At 49.5% G+C, this 16,356-nt stretch overlaps 5 protein-coding genes across 5 annotated transcripts; 1 reads left to right on the top strand and 4 right to left on the bottom strand.

Annotated features, from left to right (window-relative positions):
• Position 1: 1 nt before the first annotated feature.
• On the bottom strand, positions 2 to 7,252 carry EDB82DRAFT_567728 (uncharacterized protein). The gene is made up of 4 exons (XM_025726849.2): positions 2,848 to 7,252; positions 2,812 to 2,815; positions 1,637 to 2,246; positions 2 to 1,581 (listed from the first exon to the last, which is right to left on the bottom strand). The coding sequence occupies exons 1-4, from the start codon at positions 6,939 to 6,941 to the stop codon at positions 158 to 160; spliced, it is 6,132 nt and encodes a 2,043-aa protein (XP_025581375.2). The 5' UTR covers positions 6,942 to 7,252; the 3' UTR covers positions 2 to 157.
• Positions 7,253 to 7,913: 661 nt separating this feature from the next.
• Positions 7,914 to 9,479, bottom strand: EDB82DRAFT_546570 (eukaryotic peptide chain release factor subunit 1; the record flags this gene model as incomplete). Its single annotated transcript, XM_025726851.2, has 4 exons — positions 7,914 to 9,053; positions 9,109 to 9,158; positions 9,221 to 9,305; positions 9,444 to 9,479. 4 exons carry the CDS (start codon positions 9,477 to 9,479, stop codon positions 7,914 to 7,916), a joined length of 1,311 nt encoding a protein of 436 aa, XP_025581377.2.
• Positions 9,480 to 9,811: 332 nt separating this feature from the next.
• Positions 9,812 to 12,578, bottom strand: EDB82DRAFT_504422 (uncharacterized protein). The gene is made up of 6 exons (XM_065608729.1): positions 12,006 to 12,578; positions 11,433 to 11,950; positions 10,963 to 11,336; positions 10,596 to 10,915; positions 10,174 to 10,535; positions 9,812 to 10,120 (listed from the first exon to the last, which is right to left on the bottom strand). Exons 1-5 carry the CDS (start codon positions 12,081 to 12,083, stop codon positions 10,275 to 10,277), a joined length of 1,551 nt encoding a protein of 516 aa, XP_065463842.1. The 5' UTR covers positions 12,084 to 12,578; the 3' UTR covers positions 9,812 to 10,120; positions 10,174 to 10,274.
• Positions 12,579 to 12,584: 6 nt separating this feature from the next.
• EDB82DRAFT_219305 (uncharacterized protein) lies at positions 12,585 to 13,752 on the top strand. Its single transcript, XM_025726853.2, has 3 exons — positions 12,585 to 13,121; positions 13,174 to 13,309; positions 13,363 to 13,752. Exons 1-3 carry the CDS (start codon positions 12,810 to 12,812, stop codon positions 13,392 to 13,394), a joined length of 480 nt encoding a protein of 159 aa, XP_025581379.1. The 5' UTR covers positions 12,585 to 12,809; the 3' UTR covers positions 13,395 to 13,752.
• Position 13,753: 1 nt separating this feature from the next.
• On the bottom strand, positions 13,754 to 16,240 carry EDB82DRAFT_219320 (uncharacterized protein). Its single transcript, XM_025726854.2, has 5 exons — positions 15,947 to 16,240; positions 15,651 to 15,820; positions 15,467 to 15,596; positions 15,040 to 15,411; positions 13,754 to 14,954 (listed from the first exon to the last, which is right to left on the bottom strand). Exons 1-5 carry the CDS (start codon positions 16,181 to 16,183, stop codon positions 14,088 to 14,090), a joined length of 1,776 nt encoding a protein of 591 aa, XP_025581380.1. The 5' UTR covers positions 16,184 to 16,240; the 3' UTR covers positions 13,754 to 14,087.
• Between the last annotated feature and the right edge of the window lie 116 nt (positions 16,241 to 16,356).

Consider the following 16,356-nt stretch of genomic DNA (forward strand, 5'->3'; position numbering starts at 1 on the left):
TGATTCGATGCTATTTGTATTTTATCGAAATAAGTGCTCCTCAACGCCTTGCAGTAAAATAGTTACGCGTGTGCCGCAGTGAATAGTAATAGTCGTCCATCACCAACCCCCCTTTCTCCCATCTCTATTCAGCAGGACTAAACATCAAGGTACTATCTCAAGCTTCCGTACTGGCTCGTTGTAGGCTTTTGATAGATGGCGATGGAGAATCAACACTGTCCAGCAAACCATTCTTACCCAACTTGCGAACAAGCATTGTGTTTTGAGCCTGCAACTCTCCAACCTGGCCCTCAAGGAGCTCAATCTGACGATGAGCAACGTCTCTCTCTGCGCGCACGCGCTCAAGCTCAAGAGACAGGTTGTTCTTTTCCTCCTGCTCAGCCGCTTTGCGTCGTCGCTCTTCAGCCTTGCGTTGGTCTCGTTCACGTTTCTCCTCGAGCTTGCGCATTTCGCGTTTATACTTTTCCTCCTGCTTGGCTACCTCCTTTTCATGCTTCTCACGGAGCTTGGCCAGCGTAGCAGCATCCTTCTCCTTATCGCCCACAAGCTTGCTTTGCCGACGCTCCTCAAGCCGGGCCAGCTTCTCATCGAGCTTCTTCTTCTTGTGCTCAAGCTTCTTAAGCTCTTTATCGGCCAGCGACTGTTGTGGGTTGGTGTGTGAAGTTTCGGAGTGCGACTCAACTAAGCTTCCGTTTGCCTTGCCCTCAGCGGTCACACTCCTCTCCAACGCAGACGCAAAGCTTCGGATGGAAGATGTATCGCTATCGACCTCATGGTGCTCTTCAGTAATGGCATGAATGTCCGATCCGTTAGTATCCGAGGACGTCAAGTCCGACCCAGTTCCCCACGTCCTCAGTAGCCCTGTAGGAATATAAGAGCTGGCAGCACCTATGGCACCAGCTAGAACTCCATAAAGACCATTGCTGCCAGGGAAGGGGTCGTCTTGGTTCTGCAAAGTGATAGTCTCGACTTTGTTTGCTTCGATGTTAGTTGTAGTGGCTGGTGTAGTCGAAGGCTGCCGCTTTTCTGACGCAGATGCTTCAGTACTCTCAGCTGTCTCCGGAGTTGCAGAAGTCTCTTCAGGCTCTTCAAACCCGTGAGCTGCTTTCGAAGTTACCCACTTAAGGAACTTGCCAGCGTCACCGACAATTCCTGGTGGCGTTCCCTTCTCGATAAGGAAGCGCGGAACGCTGCCGCCAGGATCACTTCGAGTGACCATGAGCCATTCAACAGCAGTAGCAGATTCGTTAAGAGGTTTCGGACCGTGTCCCTCGGTACCGGGCTTTTGGTTTGATATCTTGTTCTTGTCTTGTTCAAGTAAATCAGCCGACGACAGAGATCTCCTGGATGCAAAGTTGTCGACAGGAACTTCACGAATAACCTCAACTGATTCGTAGTAACCACGGATGATACCTTGACGAGGGGGGCATTCTGGGTGCTCGCACGGTTTTGATACTATCATATACTGGCGAAGAGGGCGGGAACCCTGACCAGGGCTCACGGAGGTCTCGGAAGTCAAGAGTAGGGTTACAAAGTCTCGTGGGGCGGTCGGGCCAGGGAATTGGGCAGATAGTTGAAAGACTACTGGGTGTTAGTTACCGAAGTATTTGTGTATGGGTCGTATGACTTGACTTACCTTGCAGGTGGCCATGATCACCGATGGTCTTCTCCTCAACCCGCTTGTCGGCACCAATACCACGAATGTTGCCACTACCAGGAGCGCCTTGAACCTTCATCGTCTCCGAAAATTCTACTGAAAGGCCCTTCTTCCAGTCATCAAACGAGAGTCCCTCATGGACACTTCTTCGAGCGAACCATGCGCCGCGTCCATCTTTGGCACCAAGCTTGTAAACGTTGATTCCGAGAGGATTATCTTTGGCATTGACTTTGATCTCCTTCCACTCCTTTTGTAGATTTTGCGCCTGGCTGATAGCCTCGGCCGTCTGTCGTAATGTCAGAGCTCGCTTGATCTCTGGAGCTGAAGCCGCCGATTCCGTCTTTGAACGTGCGCGCCCTCCGGTGGTTGAGGTTTCCTTTGGTGCTGGGCCTGGAATAGATTCTACGACGGTCTGTGTCTCGGAAAAGATATCGGCGAGAAATTCGTTGAGATCATCCTGGGGCACCTGTTCCCATTCGACAGGACCCATGGCCCCGAGAGGTTCATGGTGAGTACCCCCCATGGTTGGAGATATTCGGTGTGGATGTATTGTATGGTGGTGTAAGAGTTGAGAATGGCAACGTGCTTTCTAGAAGAATAGAGTATCGTAGATTAGTTATAGAATAGTTGGGATTAAAACAAGGAAGCAGGGCTTCGTTTCAGTTCAAGATGAAGACGTCAGAAGTAGGCTAAGATGAGATATGGCCAAGAGAATTAATCCGAATAAAGAAAGAAACCAAGAAGGCCTCTCACTTAATTGGACTCGATCTGTCGTGATCAATTGCCGTCATTCCCGCTCATTGACGTCACCCAAGCCCCAAACCTCCAGTGGTCCAAGCCCTACGCTACCACTATAACTTAGTGCCCGCCGAACGACCCGCCACTGTTGCTTCATTCGGAATTCTCGGATATAGACTACTAAGCTAGAGGCTGCAAGCCCCCAGACACCCCCGGATCATCTTCTCCAGGTGTCAGACGCGAAAAAAAAGAGACGGGATGAATTATGCATATTCACACTGCAGGTTCAATGAATAAGCAACTTTTAGAACACTCCAGAATTTGATGACAGATGGAATTTGTTGTCTATGTAAAGGTGGGAGAGAGTTCTATTCACCTCTCGAATATCTGCGTGTACAGCTACTAAATAATATTACTCTGCTACTCATATGTGGTGCGATTACAAAACAGACAGCTTGCGCCCCTTCATCGCAACTTGATAGTCCTGCTTACAGCTTCCACAGTAACTATCACGCCATTCCTCAAGGACTTGCCGTCTCTCAGCCGATATAGGCTCCGTGACCTTCTGCGACCCCTTAGATCCCTTGCCACTTTCGGATCCTTTCATTTGTCCCTTTGTCTCACCTTGTTGCTGGAGCATAGTGTCCAGTTCTTCGCAGAGGAGTTTTTCATCGACCAGCCAATTCTCCCACTCCGATTGAAGCATTTCTCGTTCAATACTGTTGACTACCCTCATAGCAACCAGTAAATCATGTCGATATGTTCCTAGGCGTTGCCTTGTTCGTCGAAGTCGGCGGGCTGTAGCACGGCTTGTATGCGAAGCCAAGCTGGCTCCGGCATCTTCCCATGGTGTATCCATGTCTGTCGTGTCCAGCAGGTCTTTGAACGTTGAGAAGCATGTGCTGTTTTCAGGGAAGGATAGAGCTTGGTTGTTCCCAGACGCCTCATGCAGATCGGCAAAGTAGATAGCTTTGCTCATCATGGTATTGGGCCGGATACCGACATTGTGCATGAACCCTACCGCTCTCCTCTCTTTCCACCAAACTGAAGTCTCACTTGAGGTCAGTAACAAATTGGTGAGTGTGCTGAATGCAAGCAGCGCCAGAATGATCCACTGGGCAGTGATCAAGTTGAATAAGTTGCGCAGGACCGCGATAGCCCACATGATGACTGACGAGACTGCACTTTCTCCGAAAGATCGAATTGTTTCAAAAACCATGGTCGTAAGAGTCCGGGGCTTGATCGCCTGCTTCTTTGCTGAGACTGTTGAAGCGGGTGAAAAGACTACCACCTCGGTCTGTTGCCCAATCTGTCCATAAACTTGGATCGCTCGGTTTGTTCGACTTCGCGTCCCAAGCTTTCGAATCTGATCTGTGGCAACTTCAGCCAATTCCTCAGCATCACTAGCAGCGTCGTGGATTGCCTGACGGTCAATCAGGTTCTTGGATAGAGCTGGGTTCTTCGACCAATCTGTTTTGATGTAGATAGCCAGCTTGCACTTGGATTTAGCCACATGGGTGATGACAATCTTTGTCACAACCTTGAACCAGCTTGAGTGAGGTAGATGCCAGGCCGTCTTGACGTGTGTCACCACGTACGTAACATGGTCACTGAAAACATCGATAATCTGATAGTCGTTGACGTCCGCCGTCTTTGACCGACCCAGAACATCCTTATAGTCAACCTTGAACTGGAAGTCACGCCTCATCCTGCCCTGATCTACCAGCACCCACGGTCCTTGGGCGATCTGTTGGGCTCGTCGCTCAAAGTACAGCTTCGGGAACACGAAACTCTTATCACCAAACAAAACGTGGAAACATGACTTGGCACTGATTTCAAAGTGTCGCTCGGCGGCCATTTCCTTCATGCCTTCTGGTTCATAAATGACAGGACGAACTGGTAGGTGTAGTTTGCGATTATGTCGCGCTTGCGATCTTGAAGGCCGCGATAGAGGACCGAACTCCATACGACGAGCAACCGGGCGGCCCGCTACCGTTCCATCATCCATTGGTGTATTTGCTGATACCTCTTCCCAACTTTCAACGCTTGGACTTGGTCGATCATACTCCTCCATTTCGAGATTAACCAATGTGGTGATAATAGCTTCGACGTCCATGGGCTCCTCAGCCTGAATGTCATCAATTAGGAGGTTGAGACGAGTGTGAAGAAGACCCAAGTCATCCAAGAATAGCTTGATGGTGATTCTGGTGTAACCTGTTTCGTTCGCGTTCTCATTGAGATGTAAGAAGATGAAGTCACAATCCCTTCCTGGAGCTGCCGTTACTTCACTAATAATATCAAGGCTGATACTATAGGCAGTGACAAGTCCAATTTGTTGTCCATAGAAGTACATGTTGTCGGGCGTGACATATACACGGCCGTCGCCGGCCATGTCTGGTTTACCAGGACCTCGCTCTGGAGAGCCAGTCCATGCAGCTCTGAAGACAAGTACCAGCTTCTCCTCCAAAGGTGCATCCGGGAACAATAGTCTAAATTGGGCGTGCTGAGCTCGCAGTTCGGGAGGATAGTTTCTTGGGAAGTATTCGCCTGCATCCTTTCGTTGCACGCCTTGGCCGACTGTGCTTCCAGGCACGACCACGCCTATAGGGTCGTCTTCATCAAGTCGAGGGAGCACAGGTTGAGGAGGTGCATTCACGGCACCCCAGAGACTGCTTCCCCAATAGTTTGCAACTACGCACGCGGGAAGCTTCCTATTGTTACCCACAGGCTGGCGATCCCCTGCTGTCAGAACAGCGATGCGACTAAGCCCGGTCATGGAGGGAGGCTTGGCTAGAGTTGCCGGGGCTAAACCGCCAGTTTGGGTGTCAACTGACGGCAGCATGCTGGGCGTCTGTCTGAAATTCGATGTACTTGCGATTGGACCTGGAAATCCTGGCGGGAGTGTATGGCTAGTAGCCATCATGCTTGCCAGTCCGGTATTAGAAGCCGAACCTCCCTGCATTCCGTCAGGGCCTTGATTGCCAAAAGTAGCTTTGCGGTGGAGGTCGAGCTTCTGGATGATTCTAGCAGCATGCTCACGGCCGCTTTCACCCTCTTCTCTGGCAAGATCTCGACTCAAAGAAGTTATAGTACGACGAGAAAGGCTGCCGTTAACATCAAAGCTCTGTCGTGTGCTGAGGTTGCCGTCTGGTCCAGGTACAGGTAGTGTGCTCGTGCGATCAATGTTGGGAGTTGACTCGTCGTAAATACCGATCTGTGCATCCAGGGCCTTGGCTGAGAACTCAGGAATGCTTGGGGGAGAGATCGAAAATGCAGGATCAACAGACCCGGGCAGAGAAGCGCTGTTTCTGTTCATGGTGGTCTCGAAAGCGCGCTTCTTTGTGACCTCGAATACCTCCAGCCACTCCGTAAGTTCACCTTGCGTTTCAGCTTGAAGTAGGATGGTTTGACTCTTTGTTTTGACCTCAAAACAGAAGCGTCTGTCCTCGGCAACAGCTGGCTTTGCGTTGCAAAGCAGAACGCCGATTTCATCGCCCTGAAGAACTCCCAGAGGTCCAGGTATTAACCAGCCAAAGATGCCATCACGGCAATAGTACCACCTCCTGATCCAGGTGTGTCTCGCTGGCTTGCCTTGGAGCACTCGGAGGAACAGCCACCCTTGCTTCTCGGACACAACAGAAGCACCCTCTTCAAGGCGCACGGTAATAGGACCGCGACTACCGAGAAAGGGGACGGTCGAAGTACTGTAATCCTCAATCTCACGGGACGGCTTAAATCCCGTAAGGGCGTTCTCTCCGATTTCTCTTCGGGCAGATTGTAACTCCCGTCTGAATACCATTTCCGACGCTCCCATCTCATTTGACCAACCCTGGATACGCTCCATCTCCTGATTCCAGCGGCTGGTGTCGCCAGCAGCTTCTCTTGTGCGCCTCAGCTGGCTCCATCGTTCGCTACAAATCTTAACCAATAGCTTGTCCATGCTAAAGCGTAGTTGAGGTGCAAGCTGACAGTAATCCATCGATGCTTTGAGGTACGCTTTTCGTGTCTCGAAAACGGCAAATGCATCCTCACGCAAGGCTGACGGCTCTTTTGTCTTCGACTGGCTGACGTATCGAGCGAGTGTTGAGTCAAAGGTTCGCTGCGCCTGGTCCATAGCCCTCCTGCACTCCTTGAAGTTCCTGAGGTCGCCAACAATAAACTGCCGGATAGGGTCGACGACTGTACCATCCATCTTCTTCATTGTGCTTATCATCTGTATCCAATACTCGCGCCAGCCATCACCCACCCTTTTCAAGGCCAGAAACGTATAATCATTGTCGACAACGCCGTCAGACACCGAGGGCATCGTCTTTACGAGGAAGGTATTGATGGTCTCCTCAAGGGCGAGGATATCGTGCAGGAGCTTCGAGGTGGACTGGGCATATCCGTTCAGCCATTTTTCGATAGCATCGACTTGATCGCCAAAGTTGGCAGCGGTTACTCGAAAGGTCGGAGAGTCGAGAGCTGCCTCGTTGAGGCCGACGGGGATAGCGCGGCCAGCCTGGTTAGCCGCTGCTGGCGGGGAGTCAGGCTGTGATTCGGGCATTATAAGAAATAATTATGTTGGAGCGCCGGACAACAGCTTCAGTTGATACTGAGCTGCAGTCTTTTATGGCGCAGAAAAAGGAGAATTATATGACGGTGAGAAGATGAGTTGGAATGATGTTGACGAGATGGAGGTGGCCTTTGATAGGCCATTACGCTCGGTACGAACAGTCTAGGTCAGGGACCTGAAGTTGCGTTGACGTAGCGCACCCATGTCATCTATGAACCCCCACACAGCGCCTACTGCAGAAACACCGGAAACGGGTCTGGATAGAATACGCGGTCCCGGTACGAAAGACAACCTAGCTAGCCTCAATTTTATGAGATATGTTGGTTCCCCTGAACATGGTCTTTACCAAACTGAATGTCAATGGCTACGGCTACACAAGAGAATTGATCACATCACGTTTACATTTCAAGTGGCCATGCAAGCGACTTGTATTTTGTTGACTCGACATGTCGTGCCTGCTCATGACTATATAAGAAGCCTTGCAGCCATCCCATACCGATTCTCCTCAAATACTAACGATATTCAGGCCGGGCGTTGACTTGCCCATGCTGGCCTTCACAATCCTCTAGTCGCCGTGCCGCCGCTATCCTTCAATTTTAATGGTTGGGTCTACCAGCCGTTAGACCTGACATTCTGGTTTCTTGAGGTGCAGGAATTGGAGGGCTCTGTGTACCTCTATTCCCGTCGATCATAACTCAAGCCGTCATCATTGTGCGAAGCGGACTGGGTCGCGATGCCGGGTGGGAAGAATGGAGAGGCGAGAGACTGTCCCTCTCCACCAAACACTGTTGGGCGATTGACATCGGCGCGGCATCGGTCGACCTCTGCGCCTCAGGGCGCATGGCACTGCTGTTGTACGTGGACAGATGAACTTGAGTCGATCCCTCGCTGGTCACGAGGGGATCTGCTGGTCAATCTGATCTTCTGTTAGATTCAAAAAGTTTGTTTCAATCATGGCATTGTCTACTCACCGTCGTAGTAGTCGTCGTCGTCGCTCACTTCAGCAAGCTGCTCAAAGTTGACCTTGTATCGGAGAAGACCGCCGATACCACCGAAGCCCTTAACGAACTGGTTGCCCTCGGTGGAACGATCAGAGACGAACTCAAGGGTGGTACCAAAGTCCTTGTAGTGTTCAGCAATCCATTCCAAGAAGGACTCCTGAGCAACAATCTCCATCTCCTGGCCAGTCTCCTTGTCGAGGAACTTGTCTCGGCTGCTCTGCTCTTGCTGTTTGGTGGTGTGGAGGACGGTCTCGGTGCCGTTGCTGTCCTTGAGAACCCAGCGGGTGATCTCAAGGTTCTCAAAGACGATAAGAACCTCAACAGCACCCAGCTCAAGGGCCTTGAGGGTATCCTCGATACTGTAGCAGACCTTGCCGGTATCCTGGCTAATTTCCTCAAAGTACTTTCCAATGAGCTTCTTCTCCTGAATGAACTTGACGTTACCAAGAGTCTCGGAAGACAGCTCAATAGCCTGGTTGAAACCGTTCTCACCACCGTAGGAAACATCGACAACCTTGATGACCTTTGTCGCAAGACGGTTGTCAAACAGGTCAGAGGCGTTAAGGTCGCTCTTGAAATCGGCGGAACCAGCAAGGATGAGACCAGCGACGTTGACCTTGTCGGCGGTGATAAAGTTCTGGACGGCCAACTCGGCAACCTTTCGGACGTAGTTATGACGCTTTTCATCTCGCAGACGGGCGAAACGGAGAGCGGACTGACCACCACGACCGTGCTTCTTGGGAAGATCGACAGAGAACTTGTGGACAACTTCACGGGTGTTTCCGCTCAGGGTTCCGAACAGGGCACCGTTACCATCCATGATGATGAAACCGAACTTTTGATCGGACTCGAGCAGCTCAGCCAAGGCCTCAGTGTGGAACTTGTTGTCGCACAGGTAAAGGGAGGTGTTGATGGGCTTGAAGGGCTCGAAATCGATGTTGACCTTTCGCTCCTTTCCTTCCTGGGTCAAGATTTCACCACAGTAGACGACGAGGCCATTCGGGGGGACCTTGTTGTACAGCTTAAGACGCTGCTGGGTCGAAGTAATGGCGGACAGGACGGACTGTCGGTTGACTCGAGACTTGATGTTGGAGGCGGTACCCTAGGGCATGTTAGCGTCGCTACAGCGACATTCTGTTGGAGTGAAGAGATCGTACGTATTCTTCAGCCAACATCTTGGCAGCTCGAGAGACTTGATCCTTGGGAGCTAAAAGGCACACAAGTTAGTGCGTTGTTTCGAGATCGCGGCGAAAGGATCGGACGACTTACGAATAATGAGGGAAATCATTGAGGTTCCATTTCCTCTGGCGGCTTCAAGACGCTTGATGAGCTTCTTGACCTTCCAGATCTCAATCTATTGTAGACATTGTCAGATATTGTCGCTATTGTTTATTATTTCGGAGGATGATGACAGAGTCTTTAATTTCTCGATCGCGGGGCAAACACCACACAAGAAATAAGGAAGAGGGGCATTGGACTCGACTCGACTTACGTTCTTCTCGGCTTCGTTCGCCTGAGGGTCACTCATTTTAGCGGTTAGGACTTGGCTCAGACCTTGCGAGTGATTTTTTGTCTTTGCTAAGGGGTTCTCCTCGCAAACTTGGGAGTAGTTGAACTATTAAGTCGGGACTCTGGAGCCTGAAGATCCCAAAAGTTGGATGTTAGTGCCAGATTTTTTTCGCACAATGAGCGATGACCTAGCTGGGTCACATCCAAGGCACCCGTGGCGGGTCTGATTCATGGGTACTAGCCGGACACTGGACGGAAAGTTCCTCAGGAACCCAGGTTGCCAGCCCGGTCACTGGACTTTCAGGCACCTATTAACCTTCAGCCCAGCATAAAACGTGCAATGCTATAGTGGTTGATAGAAATGTTAGGCCATATTTAGTGGATACATAGCCTAAGACCGTAGGTACTAGTTTTTTCGCCTCCAGGCACGACCTGTTGACTCCAGATCTTGTAAAGGGAGTTTGCACATTTCCATGGCTCTCTTGAGTGGGGCATGCACTAAGTTGATGCCTTACCATAAAAACAACGTCACAGCTGCCAGGTGACAAGTAGTATTGGTGGTTCTACAGACTCTTTCCCTCGCTCTTAAGCTTTAAGTTAGGTGGCAAGTAGCATATCATTTATCTTAGAGTTGTGGCAAGTAAGGGTGCTGTACAGTGGTTGTTCCAACATAGAACATTTTGGTTGCATTTCAGTCACTAACATAGTCCAGGCATCCCGAGATCAAAAGGAGATAAATGTCCAAGTTTCAACACCTTCTTGGTCAATCCTATAGCTAACAGTATCTATGGCACTATACATCCATGTATCTAATTCACATTCGTGTTTCCTTCTCAATTTGCTCTCGCTTTACCTCATTGACCCCTCGTATTGACCAGAAGAGGTCAATGATAAAGCTAATGAACAGTAAACCAGCCGCAGCTGGCACAGCAAACTCATAGAAGAAAAAGACCAGCACAATAAGCCCAGCGGCAAAGAAAAGGATGGCACAGATGGCAGTATATGTGACCGCTTTAGCATTAGTGAGAGCTATGTCAAGAACATCTGCCGTTGACTCTTGAGAAGGGAAAAGAAACTAGAGAAAGTCGGTCAAATTACCCTGTGATCGAGGCTAGGCGAGGAAGGGGGAACTTACTGTTTTGCCTTCTTCAATCTCGAGTGTATTTGTCCTTCGTGGGGTCATCCACCTGGTCATTGAATCGACCCTTGACCCGAAGCCGGCATTGCTTGAAAGGTCTGGCTGACTATACGATGCTGAAGCCATGGGCATCAAAGAGTTTCCGTAGGTCTTCGACGGACCCCCTTCTGCAATGTTTGTCAGATTCCTTTGTGTCCCCTGGGACATGGCTCGGCTGGACGAGGCAGCAGAGCCCTCGAGTGATGGAGGAACATGTATCGATGCAGGATGTTTCTTCATCTCGGTTTCGATCTCTATTACCCGGAAGTTCTTGATAGCTACCATAGTTAGCAGCCAGTCAAGCAATTTCATGTACAGAACTTACTGCCAACCTCGACAACAGTCAAGGCGATGACAATTAGCAGGAGCATGGGCATAATCTGGCCAAAGCTCACAGTAAAAAGCTCTTTGGTGTCGACATTTCTATAAAAGAGACCATTGACCAACGTGTATATGGCCACACAAAACGAACAAATGGCAATGATGAGCTCGGATAGAACTGAGCCAAATATTTCCCCGACGACTGGGGGTACAACGATGCTGAAGGCTTTCCAAAAATTGGCTTGGTGCTCTAATATCGCGACATTCCTTCGATTGATACGTTGGATCTTGTCTTTCCTGCGCTCGAGGTAGGTCTGAAGATCTACCTGTCCTTGATGGCCCTGATATATCCACCCCAGTATTATGTTCTTCAATGCTCTGTTCTCGACACTGTAACTTAGTGAAGTGTCCAATTTGATTGACCGGAACGCATTCCAGTAGACAAATACCATTAGCAAAGCTATTCCAACTGACCTGAGCGCTGGTATCCCCAGGCGAGGAGATATAGGATTGTGCAGTCCGCAAACAAATAATCTTTTACTTGGCTCGAGCAGCGTAGTGAGGTCAAGGATGAGGGTCGCCACTAGAAGTCCCATGAACAACATCATTATGGCACCCCTCAAGATGGCTTGCTTGGGATGTTTTTTGAAATATGACTTGAGAACCAGAAGGGTGCACAAATGAACACTGGACGATAAATATCCCAGCTGGGCACCGATATGAAAAGAGTACAACGAGACCTTGCAGACCTGAACATACATGGCGATGAGATAACACAGACCAACAGCCAACATCTGATCGCTCAGCGCGAGGAGAAGCGACTGGTATCCAAGATTGCTGGGTGCATCGCTGGCTGGTTTCCTGACACCAATCCAGTAGAGAACTTTCTCATCGACACGCATGTATTGTTGCTTGGGTATTCCACGCTTCACTACAGCCATTATGGCTACAAACACCGATATGGCCGCCGTGATGACGAAGGACAATATTACCTGTGATTAGCATGTGAGCTTGTATAATGACAGTTAAAGAAGCGCTAGCTCTCACCCCAATTCCATTCATATCAGGGTCTTGCACATTCTCGGCTAGATTGCTGCATCGCCGGGCGCTGTTACAAAAGCTCATATTGGCGGCATTATACGATCAATGGAACAAACAGAGACTCATTTCAGTTTTCGTGTTGAGAATAAAGTTGACGCAATGGAGATCTAGTGGACTTGACGTCGCCGATCATCTCTCGAGGCATGTTTGCCCTATCCTTGTTTTACGCCAGAGACAAATGCTGACAGGCAGCTACTGCGACTCAATACAATGATGTATGTCATTCTGCAGCCGATCTGGAGAAGCACGTTGGTTCATTTTTAACGTCGATTGGCTTGATGGTTCCTGAATCGATATTGGGGGCCAGAATTGGAACAAAGAATATCAGTTCCAGTCGACGAATAGTTACTCACTCTCTGAGCAGTGGGTAACGGGAAAGTTAACCTCTAACTACTATAGAGTACAGAAATAAACAGCATAAGATCTGACGTAAGTAGCATAAACTGACCTACTATTTCGTCTCTTATGCTCAGTGGACAATTTTCTAACACCCAAGGTCTCTGATAATATAGAATTATTTATATCCGTACTTAGTCAGCCTTTCGTGTCGCCTTACAACTCTTTATGCCAATCAGGCCTTCCCCACCACCTCCACGCGCTAGTCTACCGCCTGGCAGTAACCTTCCGCAGCTCGGCCATGCGACGTCAATCACTATCATCAACCACCAGCAATTCGAGAACGTAGAGCTACTCTACCAAAATTCAACTATTTTATCTTAGCCGGGTTTTCAGAAACTCGCCCACACAAAGATGGAATCAGGGCCAACTGAACTTGCGGCCACCATCCAGGCTGCAAGCATCGAGCACAACCCGGATGCCAAACTAGACACCAACCCGGCCACAGCCGCTGATAGAAGACAACCCATGACTCTCGACCACGACGACGGTATCGATGAAGACGATGATGAAGAAGAAGATATTCCATACAGTGTTCTCCGACCCGCTCCACGACACTCCAACCTTCCTCCTCTACCAGACCTGCGCTTCGAGCAGAGCTATTTGCGAAGTATCTCCAAGGCCGATACATGGTGGAAGGTGGCACTCATAACGACAAGGGACCAGGTACACACAAATCGAACCCGCTTCATACAGGTTCCTCTAATAGTCGTTGCAGATCTTGATGCCCTTGACCCAGGGTCTAGCATACAATTTGTTCCTTTGCGGCTGGCAGCACTGGAACAGAAATGCTCAACTACACGGCAATACAGTAGGCGCGCGAGTGAGACGCTGGTGGTGGGGAGTCAACAACTGTAAGTCATGGAGTAATTTTATGGTTCATGAGAGACAGCTAATAATTAAACAGGGCATATACCTACACATAGGAAGAGGGTTTGAAAAAGGTTGTGTTTGAGATAAATAGGCCGCGTATACGGTGGGATACAGTATCCCTGTTACGTATCAATTGCTTACTCTGAAAACAGTAAATGAAAATCCAGTAATTAAAAGATGCAAAACGTCAGGTCAAACTGAGTTATAAAACAAGCTACAAATGTGCTATTCGCCCTCGGTCGTCATTATTATTGAAATGACATCCAGGCAAACTCACATATATCATATCCATGACAAACGAACATTGAGCCAGTCAGCGAGGCCCAGCTATGTGGCAATTACTTGTGCCTGAGAACTATCGAGAATATCAGATGGAACATACAGAAACGTCATGCACACTGCAAATGCAGTTCTGTTGAGTTTATAATTGGTATAAAAACGAGCATGCCTTGGCTATAGTCGCTCGCTCTAACTATTATTTTATCCATTCTTAACAATAATGGTTCTAGGTAGGTATATTCTTCTCCACCAGGCAATACTGCAGTACTGCCTAAATAAAGGGTGCAAGTCCTAGTAACTCACAATGCCTTGTTTCCTTTGATGCCTCAGTTCTATACCGCCATAATGCCAGCCTTTAGCTTCAATAACTCTATGCCATTTGATTCCTTTGTTCCAAAACTCCAACGAAAAAAGTAGTGTCTGTTATACAACCAACTCCTACGGGTGGTTTGCGATAACACCGAGCGGCCGGGGTACACGCTACGTTTGTGTCTTTTCTGGACTCCCTCTAAAAGCCAAAGATGTCGCATGAATGGTTCCCGGTGTCGAATTCTGGCGTTCAGCCAAGTCGGGATCTGGGTTGGGAGACTGCTGGGTTGTAGGCTGAGATTCCTTGCTAGGAGTAGCTGCCAGCGCATCCTCCATCTCAACCGTCTCCCCCGAAGGTCGAGACTCTTCCGCCGCTTTATCAGAGCTTGGCGTTGGTAGTTTGTTCCCAGTCTGTGCGTTGCACTCGAGGACGTTCCGCAATTTGGGTGGTGTGACTGAGAGCTTCACAACCAAGCTTTGGTTGTGCTCTTCTAGGTCATCATCCGCCATGACTTCATCCTCATCAAGCTCATCCTCATCTTCTGATTCCCCAGATACGTGTTCGTCGACATCTTCTTCATCATCCCCAAATTCGGCCTCACTTTCTTCGTCAGAGTCGTCACTGGCGTTACGTCGAGAAGTCTTCCTGGGTTCGGCCCAACCACTTTTACCGTGGTTCACTGCCGCTGATCGTCGAGGTCGTCCAGTTGGACCAACAGACGTATCTTTCTCCACTTCGGATGTGTCTCCTTGCACACTACCAGGGGCACTACTTCCGGTCGTGGGGTTGAGGCGAGTTGGCGCCTTGATCTGTCGGCCGCTGGCGGTAGTGAGAGGGCCGGTTTCGACGGGAGTATGAGTTCCGGTGTTTCGAGTAGATCGACGAGTGGTCGAGTCGGTTGTGAAGACATCTTCATCGTCAGAATACGTATACTTCATCTTTTTACCCCTAGTACGACCTTCGTATAGCGAGAATCCAGGCTCAGGCCGTTTAAACTGTTCCTTGCGCATCTGCCGATAATCACGACGCTTACGTTTCTAGAGACTGAGTTAGCACGATGCACAAAACGCCGACCTGAGCGAGATCATCTCAATCGTCAGAGCCGAGTGGTGACAAACTAACCTCTTCGCCAGCTTCAAATCGAGGAATGGCAGTGTACATCTTCTGAGCTAGTTTTTTGGCCTTTGGTCCACCATCTTTGGTTTCCAGTTTCTCAGCAAGAGCTCTAAGCTCCTCGATCGTGCCAGCCACGCTATACCATGTTCGATTCGTCCCAGCAGGGTTGCTTTCTCGATAGACACGGAAAGCTGTGTCGTCCTGCCCTTCAATAAGAAAGTAACGACGCTTGTCGCCGTCGGATCCCCATGGCTGTATCGACCGGGGCTGGTTCATGTCGTCTTCGTGTCGGTTCTGCTTGTAGGATTGGTTGATGAGACCTTTGACGCTTTCGGACGACGAAAGTGTCCAGAGGACAAGGTATCGCAGGAGCGTGAGCTATGGGAATATTAACATTTCGAATGCGCACAAAACAGAAATTGGCATGACGCACTCGTTGTGTAGGGTCCATTGACGTGAAAGTTGCGCCGCCAGACAATGGGCTCTTGTCCTTCCAGGCAGGCGCCCATTGGTTCTTGTGCGAGCTGATAGCATCTTCCAAAGCACGACCATAATGGCCAGGCCTGACGAAAGATTCGTTAGCATATTACACTTTACTGATCAAGGTTCTGTCGCACTTGACGTCTTGTTTGCGATTCAATAGTAACCCCAGCAACGCGCAGAGGAAATGTTCGGCTCGATCACCAGGTATAGGTTCGACAACATCGCGCTCGATTTCTTGGGGACCGAAGTGGGCAAGTGATTTCGGGAATGCATCGCTGAAGCGGCTTCTGAACATTACAATGAACTATAGTTGTTAGCGTTCAGCCCTAACATTCAAGACGCGATGAAGGCGCGTCGCAAAAGCAGCCACGCGTGCCAACCGTTTGTAGATAAACCAAAGAAAATGAAATCACCAATCCAGGATACATACTGCAATGTCAGGGTTATCTGCCAACACATATTCGTGGGGTGGTGAAGGTGATCGCTTTCGAGGCGGCGGCGAAGCCTCCTTAGGCGGTTGCTCTTTAACCTTGGAGAAGTATTTCTGAATACCCTTTTTGGATTTGGCAACGGGCTCTTTGACCGGTTCCTCTAGCTCGATATCAGAAGGCGCGGGCGATAGTGAAGACAAAGAGGAGAGATCAGAGGAATCATCTTCGGCCGACATTTTGCAGACGATTCGATTCGTTGGTGTGTTGATGTGAGGTTAAGATGAATGGAGATGAGTGGGGGGAGAAGTAGGAACGACGTAACTTGGGCTCTCGCACGGAACAAGCACCCGCTAGCCTTACTCAAGAACCGCAGATTATGCTTGTGAGTCCTGATAGGCTGGGCAAATAT

Source organism: Fusarium venenatum, assembly GCF_020744135.1.
Source record: "Fusarium venenatum strain MPI-CAGE-CH-0201 chromosome Unknown EDB82scaffold_3, whole genome shotgun sequence".
NCBI classification, from domain to species: domain Eukaryota; kingdom Fungi; phylum Ascomycota; class Sordariomycetes; order Hypocreales; family Nectriaceae; genus Fusarium; species Fusarium venenatum.

Excerpts from the sequence above, each read along its gene's own strand:
- EDB82DRAFT_567728 (XM_025726849.2), bottom strand. The coding sequence starts at position 6,941 with ATGCCCGAATCACAGCCTGACTCCCCGCCAGCAGCGGCTAACCAGGCT. Across the intron at positions 1,582-1,636 it reads TGATCATGGCCACCTGCAAG|TCTTTCAACTATCTGCCCAA; the intron begins GTAAGTCAAGTC and ends AACACCCAGTAG.
- EDB82DRAFT_504422 (XM_065608729.1), bottom strand. The coding sequence starts at position 12,083 with ATGAGCTTTTGTAACAGCGCCCGGCGATGCAGCAATCTAGCCGAGAAT. Across the intron at positions 11,951-12,005 it reads CTGATATGAATGGAATTGGG|GTAATATTGTCCTTCGTCAT; the intron begins GTGAGAGCTAGC and ends TGCTAATCACAG. Across the intron at positions 11,337-11,432 it reads CTGGGGATACCAGCGCTCAG|AGCATTGAAGAACATAATAC; the intron begins GTCAGTTGGAAT and ends TGTCGAGAACAG.
- EDB82DRAFT_219305 (XM_025726853.2), top strand. The coding sequence starts at position 12,810 with ATGGAATCAGGGCCAACTGAACTTGCGGCCACCATCCAGGCTGCAAGC. Across the intron at positions 13,122-13,173 it reads TCATAACGACAAGGGACCAG|ATCTTGATGCCCTTGACCCA; the intron begins GTACACACAAAT and ends TAGTCGTTGCAG. Across the intron at positions 13,310-13,362 it reads GTGGTGGGGAGTCAACAACT|GGCATATACCTACACATAGG; the intron begins GTAAGTCATGGA and ends ATAATTAAACAG.
- EDB82DRAFT_219320 (XM_025726854.2), bottom strand. The coding sequence starts at position 16,183 with ATGTCGGCCGAAGATGATTCCTCTGATCTCTCCTCTTTGTCTTCACTA. Across the intron at positions 15,597-15,650 it reads AATCGCAAACAAGACGTCAA|GCCTGGCCATTATGGTCGTG; the intron begins GTGCGACAGAAC and ends ATCTTTCGTCAG. Across the intron at positions 14,955-15,039 it reads GATTTGAAGCTGGCGAAGAG|AAACGTAAGCGTCGTGATTA; the intron begins GTTAGTTTGTCA and ends CTCAGTCTCTAG.